The sequence below is a fragment of the Hemitrygon akajei genome, chromosome 29 (genome assembly GCF_048418815.1).
Source record: "Hemitrygon akajei chromosome 29, sHemAka1.3, whole genome shotgun sequence".
NCBI classification, from domain to species: Eukaryota; Metazoa; Chordata; class Chondrichthyes; order Myliobatiformes; family Dasyatidae; genus Hemitrygon; species Hemitrygon akajei.
The window spans coordinates 7,814,563-7,832,191 of record NC_133152.1 but is presented as its reverse complement, the minus strand read 5'-3'; the positions used below and the strand labels follow the sequence as shown (position 1 = coordinate 7,832,191).

The following is a 17,629-nucleotide window of genomic DNA, read 5'->3' as shown; positions in this document are numbered from 1 at the left end:
TGGTACTTCAGTGACTAGCTGATGAAATTGGAGATGCTGTGGCGACCCACACACTGCCATTTTAAGACTACTCATTTTGTTTTAAAGAAAGCTGAGAATGTGCTCTTTGGACCTCATGACAATTCCCACCTTTCAGATGAAGTGCGGATGATTCATGGCTCAGGTAGGCTGAGGCTTGTGGATATTTTTATATCTGTTACTTTATTGTTTTTTCTCCCAACTTTACCCACAGACCTTTTAACCTATTCTAATATCAATCTGACGTTTCCCTCCCACATAGTGGGAAAGTATCATAGGAAAGGAAAATGAGCTCAGTGCATGGATCAACACCTGGAATTGTGACGTTGTGAGACTTGGTTGCAGGAGGGGCTGGATTAACAACCGGGGTTCCATTGTTTTAGACGTGACAGAGAAGGTGGGGTGGTGTTACTACCTGTAGTTAGGGAAAATGTCACGGCAGTGCTTCGTCAGGACAGACTGAAGAAGTTGACTAGTGAGGCCTTATGGGTGGAACTGAAACATAAGAAAGGTATGACTAGCTGACTGCATTACAGACCACCCAACAGTCCTGGGGGTTTAGAGGAGCAAGTTTGTAAAGACATTGCACTGTTGCAAAAGACCTAAGGTTATTATGGTAGGTGATTTTAACTTTCCCCATATTGATTGGGAATCCCATACTGTAAGAGGAGAAGATGGGATAGAGTTTGTCAGATATGTTCCAGAAAGTTTCCTTCATCAGTATGTAAAAGTCCCAACGAGAGAGCGTCCGATACTAGCTACTAGGGAATGAGGGCAAGTTTGTGTAGGGGAACATGTTGCATCCAGTGATCACAATGCCATTAGTTTCAAAGTAAATATGCAAAAAGTGGGTTGAGATTCTAAATTGGAGAAAGGTCAATTTTGATGGTATCAGAATTGATCGGAAGGTGTGGATTGGGACAGTCTGTTTTCTGGCAAAGATAGATAGATAGATACTTTATTCATCCCCATGGGGAAATTCAACTTTTTTTTCCCAATGTCCCATACACTTGTTGTAGCAAAACTAATTACATACAATACTTAACTCAGTAAAAAAAAAATATGATATGCATCTAAATCACCATCTCAAAAAGCATTAATAATAGCTTTAAAAAGTTCTTAAGTCCTGGCGGTAGAATTGTAAAGCCTAATGGCATTGGGGAGTATTGACCTCTTCATCCTGTCTGAGGAGCATTGCATCGATAGTAACCTGTCGCTGAAACTGCTTCTCTGTCTCAGGATGGTGCTATGTAGAGGATGTTCAGAGTTATCCATAATTGACCGTAGCCTACTCAGCGCCCTTCGCTCAGCTACCGATGTTAAACTCTCCAGTACTTTGCCCACGACAGAGCCCGCCTTCCTTACCAGCTTATTAAGACGTGAGGCGTCCCTCTTCTTAATGCTTCCTCCCCAACACGCCACCACAAAGAAGAGGGCGCTCTCCACAACTGACCTATAGAACATCTTCAGCATCTCACTACAGACATTGAATGACGCCAACCTTCTTAGGAAGTACATTTGACTCTGTGCCTTCCTGCACAAGGCATCTGTGTTGGCAGTCCAGTCTAGCTTCTCGTCTAACTGTACTCCCAGATACTTGTAGGTCTTAACCTGCTCCACACATTCTCCATTAATGATCACTGGCTCCATATGAGGCCTAGATCTCCTAAAGTCCACCACCATCTCCTTGGTCTTGGTGATATTGAGACGCAGGTAGTTTGAGTTGCACCATATCACAAAGTTCTGTATCAGTTTCCTATACTCCTCCTCCTGTCCATTCCTGACACACCCCACTATGGCCGTGTCATCAGCGAACTTCTGCACATGGCAGGACTCCGAGTTATATTGGAAGTCTGATGTGTACAGGGTGAACAGGACCGGAGAGAGTACGGTTCCCTGCGGCGCCCCTGTGCTGCTGACCACCGTGTCAGACCTACAGTCTCCCAACCGCACATACTGAGGTCTATCTGTCAAGTAGTCCACTATCCAATCCACCATGTGAGAGTCTACTCCCATCTCCGTTAGTTTGTGCCTTAAGATCTTGGGCTGGATGGTGTTAAAGGCACTAGAGAAGTCCAGGAATGTAATCCTCACAGCACCACTGACCCCATCCAGGTGAGAGAGTGATTTGTGCAGCAAATACGTGATAGCATCCTCCATTCCCACCTTCTCCTTATACGCAAACTGAAGAGGATCCCGGGCGTGCCTGGTTTGTGGCCTCAGATTCTGTATTATCAGCCGCTCCATGGTCTTCATCACGTGCGACGTCAAGGCAACAGGTCTGAAGTCATTCAACTCCTTTGGTTGTGGTTTCTTCGGTACCGGGACAATACAGGATGTTTTCCACTGTCTGGGTACTCTTCTCTGCTCCAGGCTCATGTTGAAGATGCGCTGTAGTGGTTCTCCCAGCTCAGTCGCACAGGCCCTCAGTAATCGTGGGGAAACTCCATCCGGTCCAGCCGCCTTGCTGGTACAGATCTTCCTCAGTTGACCTTCCACCTGTGCAGCCGTAATCCTGGGCATGGGCAAGGTCTCCTGTGAGTGGCTATTTTCCTGTGAGGGAAGTAAGCCTGGTGTGGATTTCTGCGGTGAGGATGAGATTGAGCTGTCGAACCTGTTGAAGAAGTTGTTCAGCTGGTTCGCTTTCTCCACATCTCCACTTATGTTTGCCCCCCGCTTTGCACCGCATCCGGTGATGATCTTCATCCCATCCCACACCTCCTTCATGCTTTTTTTCTGCAGCTTTTGTTCTAGCTTCCTCCTATACTGCTCCTTTGCCCCCCTTATCTGTACTCTGAGTTCCTTCTGAACTCTTTTAAGCTCCAACCGATCACCATCTTTAAAGGCCCTCTTCTTCTGGTTTAGACAAAGGTGCGCTTAGAAAGTGAGAGGCCTTCAAAAACGAAATTTTAAGAGCACAAAGCCTGTTGATGTCTGTCAGAATAAAAGGTAAAGGTGCAGGGATCCTTGGTTTTTAAGAGATATTGAAGCCCTAGTTAAGATATAAAAAAAAGGAGGTGCCTAGCAGGTATTGGCAAGTACAAACAAATGAGGTGCTGATGGAGCACAAGAAATGCAAGAGAACACTTAAGAAAGAATCGTTTAAGAGCAAAAGAATTGCTAGGGACAAAACTGGACATGTGGCAGACCAAAATGGTAATCCATGTGTGGAACCAAAACAGATGGTGGAGATCTTAAATCTATATTTACTCGGGAGACATATACAGAGTCTGTGGAAGTGAGGCAAAGCAGCATCAACTTCATGGACCCTGTACAGATTACAGAGGAGGGGGTGTTTGCTACCCTGAGGCAAATCAGGGTGCATAAATCCCCAGAGCCTGACAAGGTGCTCACTCGGACCCTACAGAGGGAAGTGCAGAAATTGCTGGGGCCATAGCAGAGATACTTAAAGCATCCTTAGCAACAGGAGAGGTGCCAGAGGATTGGAAGATTGCCAGTTTTGTTCTGCTGTTTTAAAAAAAAGTCTGTAAACTGAAACCAGGAAATTTAGATCAGTGAGTCTGACATCAGTTGTGGGAAAGTTACTGGGAGGTATTCTAAGGAACTGGATATATACATTTTCAAGAAAAAAGCTGTGAACCCTTTACAATTACTTGGTTTTCTGCATTAATTACTCATAAAATGTGGTCTGATCTTCATCTAAGTCACAATAATAGACAAGCATAATCTGCTTAAATTAATAACACAATTGTACTTCTTGTCAATACTGAGTACACCATTTAAACAATCGCACTCTGGGTTTAAAAAGTACATGAACCTCTGGGCTATTTGAAGACAGGTGTTCGAATCAATGAGCCGAGATTGGTGGTATGGGTTGTAGAGGTGCCCTGCCCTATAAAAAAGGTTACTGACTGAGCCTGCTCTTCTCAGGAAAACACACAAAATGCTGGTGGAACGCAGCAGGCCAGGCAGCATCTATAGGAAGAAGCACTGTCGAAGTTTCGGGCTGAGACCCTTCGTCAGTAGTAACAGTTAGTCCTATTAGTCCTCCTGAAGGAGGTGAAAAAAGAACCCAAGAGTAACAGCAGAAGACTCTAGAACTTGCTAAATTCTTTGTTCTTTTGTATCCGCTATAAGAAAAACACTGAACAAGAATGGTGTTCATGGAAACCACAGAGGAAACCATTTTTTCCCCTAAAAGACATTGCTGCACATCTCAAGTTTGCAAAAGACCACTCTTCTGGGATAATATTCTATGAACAGGTGAAACAAAAGTTGAATTTTTTGGCAGAAATACACACTGCTGTGTTTGGTGAAAAAGAGCACTGCACACCAGCACCAAAACCTCATCCCAACTGTGAAGCACGGTGGAAGGAACATCATGGATTTGGGCTGCTTTGCTGCCTCAGGGCCTCAACCGCTTGCAATTATTGAGGAACCAATGAACTCAAAATTTTATCAAGACATTTTTCAGGGTAGTGGTCCATCACCTGAAGCTTTATAGAAGTTGGATGATGCAACAAGTCAGTGATCTGAAACACAAGAGTAAATCAACAACAGAATGATTTTAAAAAAGAATTTGTGTTTTGGAATGGCCAAATCAGAGATCAGATCTTAACCCAATTGAGATGCTGTGGCATACCCTGAAGAGAGCCGTTCATGCAAGGTATCCCAGAAATATTAATGAACTAAAACAGTTTTGTGTGGAGGAGTGGTCGAAAATTCCTCTGTGCCATTGTGCAAGAATGATCAGCAACTACAGGAAATGTTTGATGGAGGTTATTGTTGCTAAAGGAAGTTCTACCAGTTACTAAATACAAGTGTTCACATAATTCTCCAGCCTGCACTGTGAATGATTAAGCAATGTGTTCCATAAAGACATGAAAAGTACAATTGTTTGTGTGTTATTAGTTGAGGCAGATTGTGTTTGTCTATTATTGTGATGTAGATGAAGATCCAATGACATTTTATGAGTAATGCAGAAAAGCAGGTAATTATAAAGGACTCACAAACATTTTCTTGCAACTATAGTTATTTGGATCAATACAGACTGATTAAGGATAGTCATAATGGCTTCATGCCTGGTAGGTCACGTCAAACCAGTCTTTTGAGTTTTTCGGAGAAGTTACCCGGATAATGGATGAAGGCAAGGCAGTGAATGTTGTTTACGTGGACCTTAGTAAAGCACTTGACAAGGTCCTGCATGGGAAGCTGGCCAAGAGGGTTCAGTTGCTCGGTATTCAGGATGAGGTGGTAAATGGATTAGACATTGGCTTTGAAAAGCTATAGACTGGAAGTAGATTGTTGCCTCTCTGACTAGAGGCCTGTGACTCGTGGTGTGTCCACAGGAATCAGTGCTGGGTACGTTGTTGTTTGTCATCTCTGATAGTGTTGTTCACTGGTTCAGCAAATCTGCAGATGACGCCAAGATTGAGGGTGTAGTGAGCAGTGACGAAGGTTATCATGGCTTGCAGAGGGATCTGCATCAGCTAGAAAAAAGGTTTGAAAAATCACAGAAGGAATTTAATACACTTCAGTAGGACCAACCGGATTAAGTTTACACAGTGAATGGTAGGGCACTAACAAGTGTGGTAGAACAAAGGGATTTGGAAATACAGGTACATAATTCATTGAAAGTGGTGTCACAGGTAGATAGGGTCGTCAAGAAAGCTTTTGGCACATAGGACTTCGTAAATCAATATATTGATTACAGAAGGTGGGATGTTATTTTGATTGTGAGATGTGGTAATTTGGAGTATTGTGACCAAAATTGCACACCTACCTACAGGGAAGATGTAAACAAAGTTAAAAGAGTACAGAGAAAATTTACAGGGATGTTGCCAGGTCTGAGTTATAAGGAAAGATTGAATAGGTTAGGACTGTATTCTTTAGAATTTCCCGGGGCTCGGGAAGTTCCCGAGTTCAATCTAGTGTCAGATTGCTATTGAGGGTGCTCTCCACTGTGCCGGGTTGATGTGGAGGATCAAAAACCCAAAACCCAATAATTAAACCACTGCATTGCTTAGTAATAATTGTAGCTTTCATTGGGGCACAGCCTTTCTCACTTTATCCTTTAAAATTGTTCCGATCGTTGACCAATGTACCCTAACGCTTTTCCAATGACCGATGGCGCTTCACTTCTTTCCGATCGCTTTATTATTTCCACTTTATTTTCAATCGTGATCGTGATTATTTTTGTGAACAGAAACACTGCGGATTCAGATCTCTGCAGCTGGGTCCTAACGCCCACCAAACTGAAACTGGTTAAATAAGGTCTTGGGTTCCGCTGGGTCCTAAGGTCCACCGCATTGAGACAGGATGAATAAGGGACTTGAGCATCTGCGAATTTTGGTATCTGCGAGGGGTCTTGGAACCAATCCCTGCGGGTAAAGAGGGCAGACTGTAATCCATTTGAGCTTTGCCTTAACTGCTTTAATAAATCTCAGTGTTTCCACTAAATATTTGGAAAGTGAAGGCAGTTTTAGCAATTAAGGTAATTGTTTCTCCAAAGTGTAATTGAATGGTTGGTGTATCCAAGCCAAACAACTATTATGGCACCTGGTAAGATAATAAGGAATTGGAAAATTTAGGGAATATGTACTTCACACTGACTGAATCAAGTTTATAAATTAGTTACTTTCTGCTTGAAGTGATTGACTGGAATCTGGAGTAGCTCTTTGAAACTATTGGGGTATCTCAAAAGTAGGCTGAAGGGCATTCACCTTAAACTTTAGCCAAGGTTTGAGCCTTTGTATGATTTGTTAGTTAATTTATATTGCATCATGCTGAAGTGGCTGGGGAGATGTATTATTCCCACCAATTCATTACTATTCAGGTACTTAAGATATTGCGCAGATCTGCCACTGCAAACCATCACACTCTCCAATACCATCTCCCTATATTTTGACAATTCACACTGCCTGAACTTCTAACAGGCATTTTCATTCATTTTAAAACAAAAAATTAACATGTATCACATTATCAAAAAGAATGAGTGATTCCTTCTCAATTTGCTTGATGTATGTTGTGAAATTATCCATGTACTGTCTACTCTTTTTCAGTACCACTGATGCAATCCAGTAAATTGTTTCCAGAATTGAAGGCTAATGAGACATTGTCACTCAGTGTCACTAAACCGATCATCACAATATTTGATGTAGGTACTTTTATTATTTATACCAATTACTAGTATACACTGCATCCTTGTACGTTCCAGTAGCTAATTAACCAAACAGTGAGTTTTAAGTAAAGTACTGTGGGTCTGAGTTAAGCAGCTGATGAAGTCAAGTTTTCTATTTTCCTCTTGTTTAGTTGTATGTTTCCATCACCTCATTATCCTGGAAAACTGAATTTCGGAGCTGATTCCCTGAATTTCACATTTGTATTTGTTTGAAGTTGCTGATTTATGCTGGGATAAAGTGATATTGCACTGTCTATATAAATGACAAATTGCTTCACAGATGCTGTCATCAGATATCCATGTACACCACCAATTTTCCATAAGGTAACTGGTCATTGGGGAGGTATGAGATTTCTCCCTTCCCTGAGCACAATTGGATGCTTATAACTATCGCAGCTGAAAGGTACAAGCTCGGCATTGCTGGTGTACACTGCTCATTTCCATATTACGTGACGTTTTCTCTCCCAAACTGAGTCAAAGCTATGTTTTTCAGATCTATTAGAATAACTTCTTTGCTTTCCTCAATCTGTCTCCAATTGCTTGAACTAACTGAAGTGATGATTTTTAATCCCAAGGTTATATTTGATTATAATGTGCAGTCTGGTAGTACTGCAGCATTGTACATTACAACCTTTAGTTTATTCCCTTTCCAATAAATTAGTTTAGAGCAATGTTGTGCATTAAAATGATAAAAAGTGTCAAAAACAACAATGTTTTTTAAGCAACAGGCATAAAATCCTGGAGGAACTCATAAGTCAGGGAACATCTACGAAAGAGAATAAGCATTGATGCTACCTGACTTGCTGAGTTCCTCCAGCTTTTGTATGTGTTGCTCAAGATTTTAAGCCTCCATAATCTCGTATTTATTTTTGTTTAAAAGTAGCCTGGGTTGTTTCCTTAAGATGTATTTATGTAGAGTAAGTGATAATCTTTTTCACCACAGGATACTGTTTTGAATAAAAAGGAATGTGAAAAGTGCACAGGGGCACACCAAAAAGCAAAAGCCATTTTGGAATCATTTGAAAACCCTTTCAGAATGGTAAGTTGTACTACTTAATGTTGGCGTTTAAAAGGTGTTTATTTTTTTTACACAAATGTGAGCCAATACTAAGGCAAGAATTTATTGGCTATATATTTCTTAGGCCATTTCTGAATGCAGTTAAGAATCAAACCACATTAGTGCATCTGGAGTTACACATAGACTAGATTGTAGTTAAGATAGACTTCCTTCTTCAAAGGATGTTAATGACCCAGATAGTCTTTTTACAACTATCTCATAGTTCTGAAGTCTTTCTATGCCAAAATATGTTATTACTGGAACTTATATTCTCTAAACATCATAATAGAATTTAATCTAATTTCTCTGGACCTGTGCACAAGTTATCTAGAACTCTCTATATATTTTTTTTGTAGTCAATTTCTTTCAATCACTAGCATTCTTATCTCTAGATGAAAAGGCTGTAGTTTCAACTCCCACTGCAAGATGATAAAACGGTGCAGTCTGACACAGTGCAGTGGAGAGGAAGTGCTGCATTGTTGAGGTGTTTAAATGATAAAGGAATTCACTAATGTAGGTGAAGACAGAGCAGTCAAGAAGATAGAGATATTGTTTAAAAATTGCGGCAAAATCAATTAAGGGTGGTAAAGAGTTGGAATTTCTGAGTTAGTGGAATAAGATCAAGAGGCTGATGCTCTTGGTTGTGAACTGTCAAATCCCATTGAAGTATTGGTCGCTGCTTTCAATACCTGAAGAAAACATTTTTGGGTTGATATTGGGGAAAGGACTAGAATATAAAAGCAAGGATGTAATGCTAAGGTTTTATAAGGGATTATTCTGTCTGCACTTGGAGTATCGTGAGCAGTTTTGGATCTCTTACCAAAGCAAGAATGTGCTGCATTGGAGAGTGTTCAGAGGAAATTCATGAGAGTGATCCCAGGAATGAAAGCATTAACGTATGAGAAATGTTTGATGGCCCTGGGCTTGTAGTAGGTGGAGTTTAGAAGAATGAGGGAGGAATCTCATTGAAACCTTTTGAATATTGAAAGGTCCATGTAGAATGGATGTGGAGAGGATGTATCCAATCGTGGAAGAGTCTAGGACCAGAGGTTGCAGAGTCAGAATAGAAAGATGCCCATTTAGAACAGAGATGAGATGGAATTTCTTTAGCCAGAGATTGGCGAATCTGTGGAATTCATTGCCACAGACAGCTGTAGAAAGAAGCCAAGTCAATGGGTATATTTAAAGCCAAGGTTGATAGGTTCTTGATTGTAAGGGTGTCAAAGGTTATGGGGAGAAGGTAGGAGAATAGAGTTGAGCGAGATAATAAATAAGTCATGATGAATGGTGGAGACTCAATGGGCCATATGGCTCCTGTGTCTTATGGTTTTGCAGGCTGTTGTTGAACTGCACAACACAATATTAAATTTATTTTTAGATCTGCAGTCTACAGTTTATTTAAGCAGATTCTTGTCTCTATTTGACATGAGGGGGAAGGGATATCACAGTCTCTATATTACTGCTATAGAAGGCCAGTTTTTGAGCCTCCATAATAATCATACTGCCTGTGGAGAAGAACAAACAAGAATAAATCTGGTTAGATAATAAAGTAAAGTTTGTAATCATTGGCACTGCTTGCATCAGTACCATTACTAAACTGAAGTTATTTCAAGAAGTTACTTCTACCTTAGGTTATTAATTTGATTCATTAAATTTGAGACAGATCAAGGAAGAAGACCATGGTGACTGATACCGAGGTCAGATTAGCCATGATCATAATTTAATTGCACGGCAGCTAAAGGAGTCAGGTGTCCTACTCCTGCTTTTTCCTCATGTTGTTATTTTCTTGTTTCATGGATGTATTGCTTGCAAAGACAGTAAAGCTTAATGCAGATGTTTGTGGTCAAAATAATTCCTATGGCCATATTGCTGGTGTGCAAATTAACCTGTAATCTTTAATCTCGTTTTTTGCAGCTTCTACCCTATTATACAGTTAGTTACCTTTTTCTAATGAGATTAGCAAACACAAAGAAGTATACTGTATGTTAAGCAAATGACAAACGTATCAGTTGCAGCGAAAAATATTCAACTTTAATTTTGGAGATCCACTTATACATTTGTTAATGAGTATTTTAGGAGATAAAATAAAATGGATTTGATGCTTTATGCAGAACTACAATACTATATATGTAATCTTTTATAATTTTTTGATTTGTTCCATAAAAACAGTTGCCTAGTACAGATGCACAGATGTGTGGGAATTGTCTCCTGTTATATTGTGTGGTTAGTTAGGTTTTCACAAATCTCAATCTCATTTTGAGGTCTTGCGTATAGTGGCTTACTTTGTTCAGTTTCTAATAAAAAGGTAAATACATTACAAAATGGCAACAGATTACCAGGGATATCTGATCAGAAGAAATCTTCACAGCTAATTTATAATATTGCTAACACAGGCACTAAAAACCTTACCTGTTTTGGAAAATGTTGACATCTGCAGGAAGAAACTACATTCTTAAAGAGGTGCTGGAGGCAGAGGTAAGAAATTACATGAGCCTCCATTTTAACTGCCAATACAAATACCCAGCAGGCACATACATTCTAATGAATGCATGACTTTTGTTTCCCACAGAGGTCAAATTTTTCTCTGAAAACTGTTTTTCCCAGTTTCCTCAACCAGTTAAAATAGTTTTTCTCTTTCTAGTATTTGCCTTGCAAGGACAGTAGTGCATTCATCTCTCAAGCAGCAAAGTTTGATCCTTCCACCAAGATATATGAAGTAAGTACCATAGGCATCTATCTAGAGGATAATTGGTGGAATTTGGTAAATTATTCCCCAAGTTTTCATTTACAGAACAGAAGACAAACTGACTTCACATGATTCGTCTGCTGCTGCTGATATAAGCTACAGACAATTAATTAATTTTTGGAAATGTTAACAAATAAAAAGCTGGAGGAACGCAACAGATCAGGCAATATCTATGGAGGGCAAATAGACAGTTGACATTTCAGGTAGCCAAGAGGAAAGATAGTATAAACAAGTGAAGGGAAGGATTGGAGCAAGAGCAAGCTAGCTAGCAAGCAAGAGTGGGGGGGGGGGGGGGGGGGAGATAGGTGAATAGAAGAGGGTAATAGCAAAATTAGTTGGGAGGTGAGACATCAAAGGTGATGAAATGGAGCACAAAAACAAATAAGGGAAGTGGGGTGGGCAGAAGGACTCTCCTACAGATTCTGCCTGACCTACAGAGTTCTTGCAACACCTTGTTTCTTGCTCTGGATTCCAGCGTCTGCAGTCTCTCATGTCTTTGTTGTGGAAACATTCTAATTCAAAGTAAAAACTACAAATGCTTCATTAATCTTGATAAATAGAGTGAGTGGGAATAAACTTTCTAGTCCTTGATGCAGGATGCATTTGGGACCTCTACTTCAGAAGAGCAAGTTTATGATGTAGGCCGAGATCTGTAGCATAATTTTCAGTGGTGCATAAAATGGTCATTTGGATCTACAGGTAGATGAATGGAATTGGTGGAAAACAGTTCCCATCTCATGGTGGCATCATCTAAGGTCAGTATTACCTGCAGTTAGCCTAGGTATATGGAGTATTTGACACAAGAAAGGGAAAGCTTTTAAAAACCAATTCACGTTGCAAGTTAAAAAGAAACACTGATGTGTATGCTTAGGCAGCACACCTTTCCTATATGTGCATACTATAAAGGCAAAAACTACAGCAGCCGGAAATGTCAAATAAAAATAGACAGTTTTTATTTTGAAAATATTCAGCAATGTAAGTGCACTCATCTTAAGGATCATGTGTTATATCATAAATCTGATCAAGGCCTAAATATTTGAATTGGTGACCAGTGGTGATTTCTTCTCCACAACGATCTAACAGTGAAGAAATGTATTATGTATGGACTTGGTATATTTCACACTTGTGTAATTTCAGGTGAGTAACAGGTGGAAGTTGCTAAGCCAGGAATACTTACAGAAGGAGTGCAAGCAGCAAGAGAATGCCAAGAAAGTGAAAGAAACTCCAAAGCCTGCAGGTTGTCATAAGCAACATCCTTACTCTGTCTATCACCAGTGCCTGTTATCTGTGATTTCTAATGGTCGGGGATTACTTTGTGAAACCAGATGTACAGAATGAGAATTCAGAACCGAGTACACAAGCATGCCACAGTTTCGTGTTTGTGTTTGAATTGACACATTGATAGTAAATCATGTGTAGTTTTCCTTGATAATAGAAGTAGGCACCCTTTGAGACTATTTTACCTTTTTTCTATCATAGTTCTATTTGCCTGTCAATTTTCTAATATTCCCCAATAGAGGTATTACAGAGGAAATTACATTTTCTTGCATTGGTTTAACATAATGATGCAGCCAAGTAGATGATTCTTCATTTGGGAACTCCTGTTTTAAAATATATATAGGACCCAATTTAATTCAGAAATATCCAGCACCATTTTGTTAAATTATATTTTTCATAATCTCTTAATACAACTAATAGCCTAAAATGTCTCCCTCTCACCCCCCCCCTCTCTCTGCCTCTTTCCCTCTATTTTAGTTTCCGTCCTTTTAGACTGCATGTTTCATATACTAGAAATAGATTAAAATGAGGAAAAAACAGTAGAAGCTAACAGGACTGATGTTTGATAAATTTCTGGAACTTGATGACCTTAAACTATGGTTTTAATAGCGATGATATGAAGTTGGTGGATGCACGAGTCGCCATTTCTAAAACTCGATAATTTCTAGAACAAGTCTTTCAGATTAGAAAGTAATGGAAATCCCACTACTGTAAAACTCCTGTTAACTGACACGCCCAAGGGCTTTGGTGGTGCCACACTAGCAGATTTTCCAGATCTTTGTGTGTTATTCCTTTTGATACCATGGCACATTTTTTTTAAACTCATTTTTATGTTGCCCAGTAATATAATAAATCTCCCCTTGAACCCAGTATGCCTAAAGGGTGAATGGAAAATGTGCATCAGGTCAGTTTAAGGAGATTATGAGAAACAGATCCTTGTTGAGTTGGAGGGTGGAACTATTTTCAGAAACCAGTTGTAGTTTTACTGCAGTTAAAACAGGAAGAAAGTAGAAAATGGGAAAACACAGAGCAACTTGTCAGTAGTATGGAAAAATGCCGGAATTGTTTTGGAGCAAATGTGACACATAATATAATAAAAGTGTGAACAGAGTCAACGTGAATTTATGAGGGAGGATGTTTGACATTTGTAACTGGTATAATAGTTAAACGGGAATCATTGGATGTTGTTATAATTGGGATTTCAGAAGGCTTTCTATCAGGTACAAGACTTGATTATTAAATAAAATAAAACCATGTGGATTTGGCTCAGCAGACAGTAAATAATCGAAATAAACATATTATTAGGTTGGGGGCTGTGAACTCTGTCCCAGTTATTTGCAATCTATATCATTGATTTAAATTACAGGCCCAAGTGTGATATATCCAATAACATACACAAAATACTAGAGGAGCTTTTGAGCAACATATAAAATGCTGGAGGAAATGAGTGGGTCAGGATGTCTTGAATATTTCTGTAGTCTTTCCAAGTTTGCTGATGGTCTTAATTTAGGTGACAGTTTGAATTGTGTTAAGGATGTAAAAATACTCTGGGGGATGTAGACAGGTGATCTGAATTGTAAAGGACATGTCATGTGGAAAATTGAATATTGAATAGCAAGAGATTGGGGTTTCGAGAGACGTCAGTGTGCTTGTGCAGTGTTCCCTGATAGTCAGTTGTAGGTACATTCAAAAGTTAAGGAAACAAGTGAGATGTCCTGATTTCAAGAGGATGTGAACATAAAAATACTACAAACATGCAGGAGCTTGATGAGATGGTGCTTGGAATGTTGTATAGGCCTGGTCTCCATATCTAAGGAAGGATGTGTCAGCAATAGAAGTAGTTAAACGAAGGTTGAGCAGATTGATTCCTGGGTAAATTTGTCTTATGAGGAGAGATTAAGCAGACTGGGCCTGTGTTTTTGAGTTTATAAGAATGGGAAGTGATATAATTGAGAGATACAAAATTCTCACAGAACTTATCAAGTTTGATGCTGGAATAGAATGTCTACAGCCTGAGTGGAGCAGTTGCAAAATTAGGGTTAATTTGTGTAAGACTAGAAGGAAATTTCTTCACCCAGGGAGTATTGAATCTTCAGCATCGTGGAGGCTCAGTTGTTGAGTATATCAAAACCATAGATTTATGTAAATTAAGGATGTGGGAATCCTTCAGAAAATGGCTACATGATCAGCCATGGTTGCTTTGAATGGTGGAACAGATGTGAGGGATCAAAAACATATTTCATGTTCTAAATCAACACTGAGTGAAAACGTTTCCTGGCATTACTTTTAGATGTTGTACTTCAATTTCAGAGTTTGGTTTTGTTGTTTCAGATTCAGAATCTGGGTATTTTTGGTGGAATTTTTCCAAGTTCAGTTCTCTGTTGGTGCATTGGTTTTCTGACTTAATGGTAATTTACATTAATCCAAATGTTGAAAAATGAACAGGGAGATTTTATAGTTATTTTACATTTAGAACTCCTGAATTTGCAGTTTCTCAGAAGTATGATTTGCCTTTCAGTTGAACGACAACAGGTACAACAGGATTATATTGCTGCAGTACAAGAGATTCCTTCAGTCAGACAGCAGGCTGCGGTAAGTCAAAGGTATTTTATGAATGGTTTGAATGGTACAAATAAAGCAAATGATAAGTTGTTCATTTCTGACACATCCCTCACCTTTCTGTCTCCATCTCTGGAAACAAACTGTCGACCAACATCTTTTATAAACCTACCGATTTCCAGGGTTATCTTGACGATACCTCCTTCCCACCATATCCTGTAAAAATGTTATTCCATTTTCTCAGTTCCTTTGTTGCCGCCGTATCTGATCCCAGGATCCTCAGTATCAGGACGATGCTGAGGATGTTCTACGAGTCTGTGGTGGCCAGTGCTATCATGTTTGCTGTTATGTGCTGGGGCAGCAGGCTGAGGGTAGCAGATACCAACAGAATCAACAAACTCATTTGTAAGGCCAGTGATGTTGTGGGAGTGGAACTGGACTCTCTGATGGTGGTGTCTGAAAAGAGGATGCTGTCCAAGTTGCATGCCATCTTGGACAATGACTCCCATCCACTCCATAATGTACTGGTTAGGCACAGGAGTTCATTCAGCCAGAGACTCATTCCACCGAGATGTAACGCTGAGCGTCATAGGAAGTCATTCCTACCTGTGGTCATGAAACTTTACAACTCCTCCCTCAGAGTGTCAGACACCCTGAGCCAATAGGCTGGTCCTGGACTTATTTCCACTTGGCGTAATTTACTTATTATTATTTAATTATTTATGGTTTTATATTGCTATATTTCTACACTATTCTTGGTTGGTGCGACGGTAACAAAATCCATTTTCCCTCGGGATCAATAAAATATGTCTGTCTGTCTGTCTGTCTTTACTTTCCAGGACATCAGAGACGTCCTCCTCTTTTGAGAAATGGGGTTTCCCTTCCTCCAACTTACCCGCATGTCCTCCATTTCCCGAACATCTGCGCTCATTCCATCTTCCCACCGCCATAACAGTGATAGAGTTCTTCTTGTCCTCATCTACTATCCCATGAGCCTCCCCATCCGACACACCGTTCTCCGCAACTTCTGCAATCTCCAAAGGGATCCTACTACCTAAGATATCTGTACCTAGCCCCTTCTTTCCATTTTCCGTATCATTCATCTTTCTGCACTAATCTCCTTCCCAGCTCTTAACCCTGCAAGCAGCCAAATTGCCTCACCTGCCCATTCCCTTCATTCAAGGCCCCATACAGTTTTTCTAAGTGCAGCAACACTTCACCTGCGAATCTGCTGGGGTCTTTTGTGTCCAGTGGTCCTAATGCAGCCTCCTTTACATTGGTGAGATCTGTCATAAATTGGGATACAGCTTCCTCAAGCACCTCCACTCTATCTGCCAAAAGTGGAACTTCACCATGGCCAATTATTTTAATTCCCATTCTCATTCCTGTTCTGACATGTCGGTCTATGGCATCTCCTTGTGCTATGATGAAGTTACCATCAGGGTGTAGAAGCAACAACTTGTCTGGGTAGCCTCCAACCTGATGGCATGAATATTGATTTCTCCTGGTTAAAATCAAATTACGTCCACCTCCCCTCCTCTTCTATTCCCCACTCTGACCTCTTACTGCTTCTCAACAATACCTACCCTTGGATGGCCTGCTCCTTTCCTTTCTCTATGGTCCACTCTCCACTAGCAGATTCCTTCCTCTCTAATCCTTTACCTTTCCTACCCACCTGGTTTCACCTATCACCTTCTAGCTAGCCTCCTTCCCTTCCCCCCACCTTTTTATTCTCATGTCTTCCCCTTTCTGTTCCAGTCCTGAAGAAGAGTCTTGGCCTGAAACATCACTATTTTTTCATTTCCATAGATGTTGCCTGACCTGCTGAGTTCCTCCAGGAATTAGTGTGTATAAATTGTTTATTATTTAGTTTTTTTTTAGTAATGCCTGCAGTGTTGTGGAATCTGTAATCTATTTGCTGTTCTATTTACCACCTGCTCAGACCATGTGAGAGTAATGAACACTGCAGAGGCTGGGAAATTTAAGCATTCTAAAATTAAGCTTTCTTGTGTCTATTTGCCAAGTAGTGATTACTTTCTCTGAGAATAATATACATTTCCTTATGAGAAAAGGAAAATTAACTTTGAGAAGATCTGCTCACTGTAAGCCCTGTATATTACTCTGCAAAAGACCAGTGCTGGCAGGGATATACAGGACATTGCAGCATTGCCCATGTCTGTTGCCAGGTTCTCCTGTGAACTTGGCAGTTTGATCTTCTGCATACTTTCCCAGTACTAAGGTTAGTATATCTGTCCCTCAGGTTTTGCCACAATAATCCTGTCACAGCAGTCTACCTCCAGCTGAAAATGAGATATTGGTCTCTGTTTAAATTAATTTAATGACTAATTGATATGTGGTTTATTATAAATGGAAATGTTTTTCTTCCATGTTTTAATTTTACTGAATGTTTATGTTAGACTGCTATGTTAGTCCACTGTCAAATGCTGAGGGACAGACTTTCCCAGCCAATGACCACCAGAGTTCATGCAAGAATAAACAATGTTGCTGAGGGGCCAGTAATATCAGAGCAATGGAAGAGATGCACTATTATCCCAACCCAAATATTATTTGTAAAGTTGCCAAACTTTATTCGTAGAGTATTCTTGCAAGTTGAAAAAGGAAGGACAGGGTTGAAAAAATAAACTACTTGAAAATCAACAAAAACCGCTGATCTTGGAAATCTGAAATAAAGAAAAGCATGTCTGACAGTATCTGTGGAAAAATGGAATTAACATTTCAGTTGGAGGATCCTGACTCAGAACTGTGAAAGTGCAAAGATGGTTTCAAGTTACAGAGGGTGTGAAAAAATGAATAGGATAGGGAATATCTG

At 40.0% G+C, this 17,629-nt stretch overlaps 1 protein-coding gene across 1 annotated transcript in view; it reads left to right on the top strand.

Moving 5' to 3' along the window:
- exosc10 (exosome component 10) overlaps window positions 1–17,629 on the top strand; it is an 82,076-nt gene that overhangs the window by 48,978 nt on the left and 15,469 nt on the right. Inside the window, exons 16-21 of the mRNA XM_073031665.1 lie at window positions 88–163; window positions 7,041–7,135; window positions 8,103–8,198; window positions 10,858–10,932; window positions 12,100–12,199; window positions 14,759–14,832. Of these exons, the coding sequence (XP_072887766.1) occupies window positions 88–163; window positions 7,041–7,135; window positions 8,103–8,198; window positions 10,858–10,932; window positions 12,100–12,199; window positions 14,759–14,832 (516 nt within the window). The remainder of the gene's footprint in view (window positions 1–87; window positions 164–7,040; window positions 7,136–8,102; window positions 8,199–10,857; window positions 10,933–12,099; window positions 12,200–14,758; window positions 14,833–17,629) is intronic.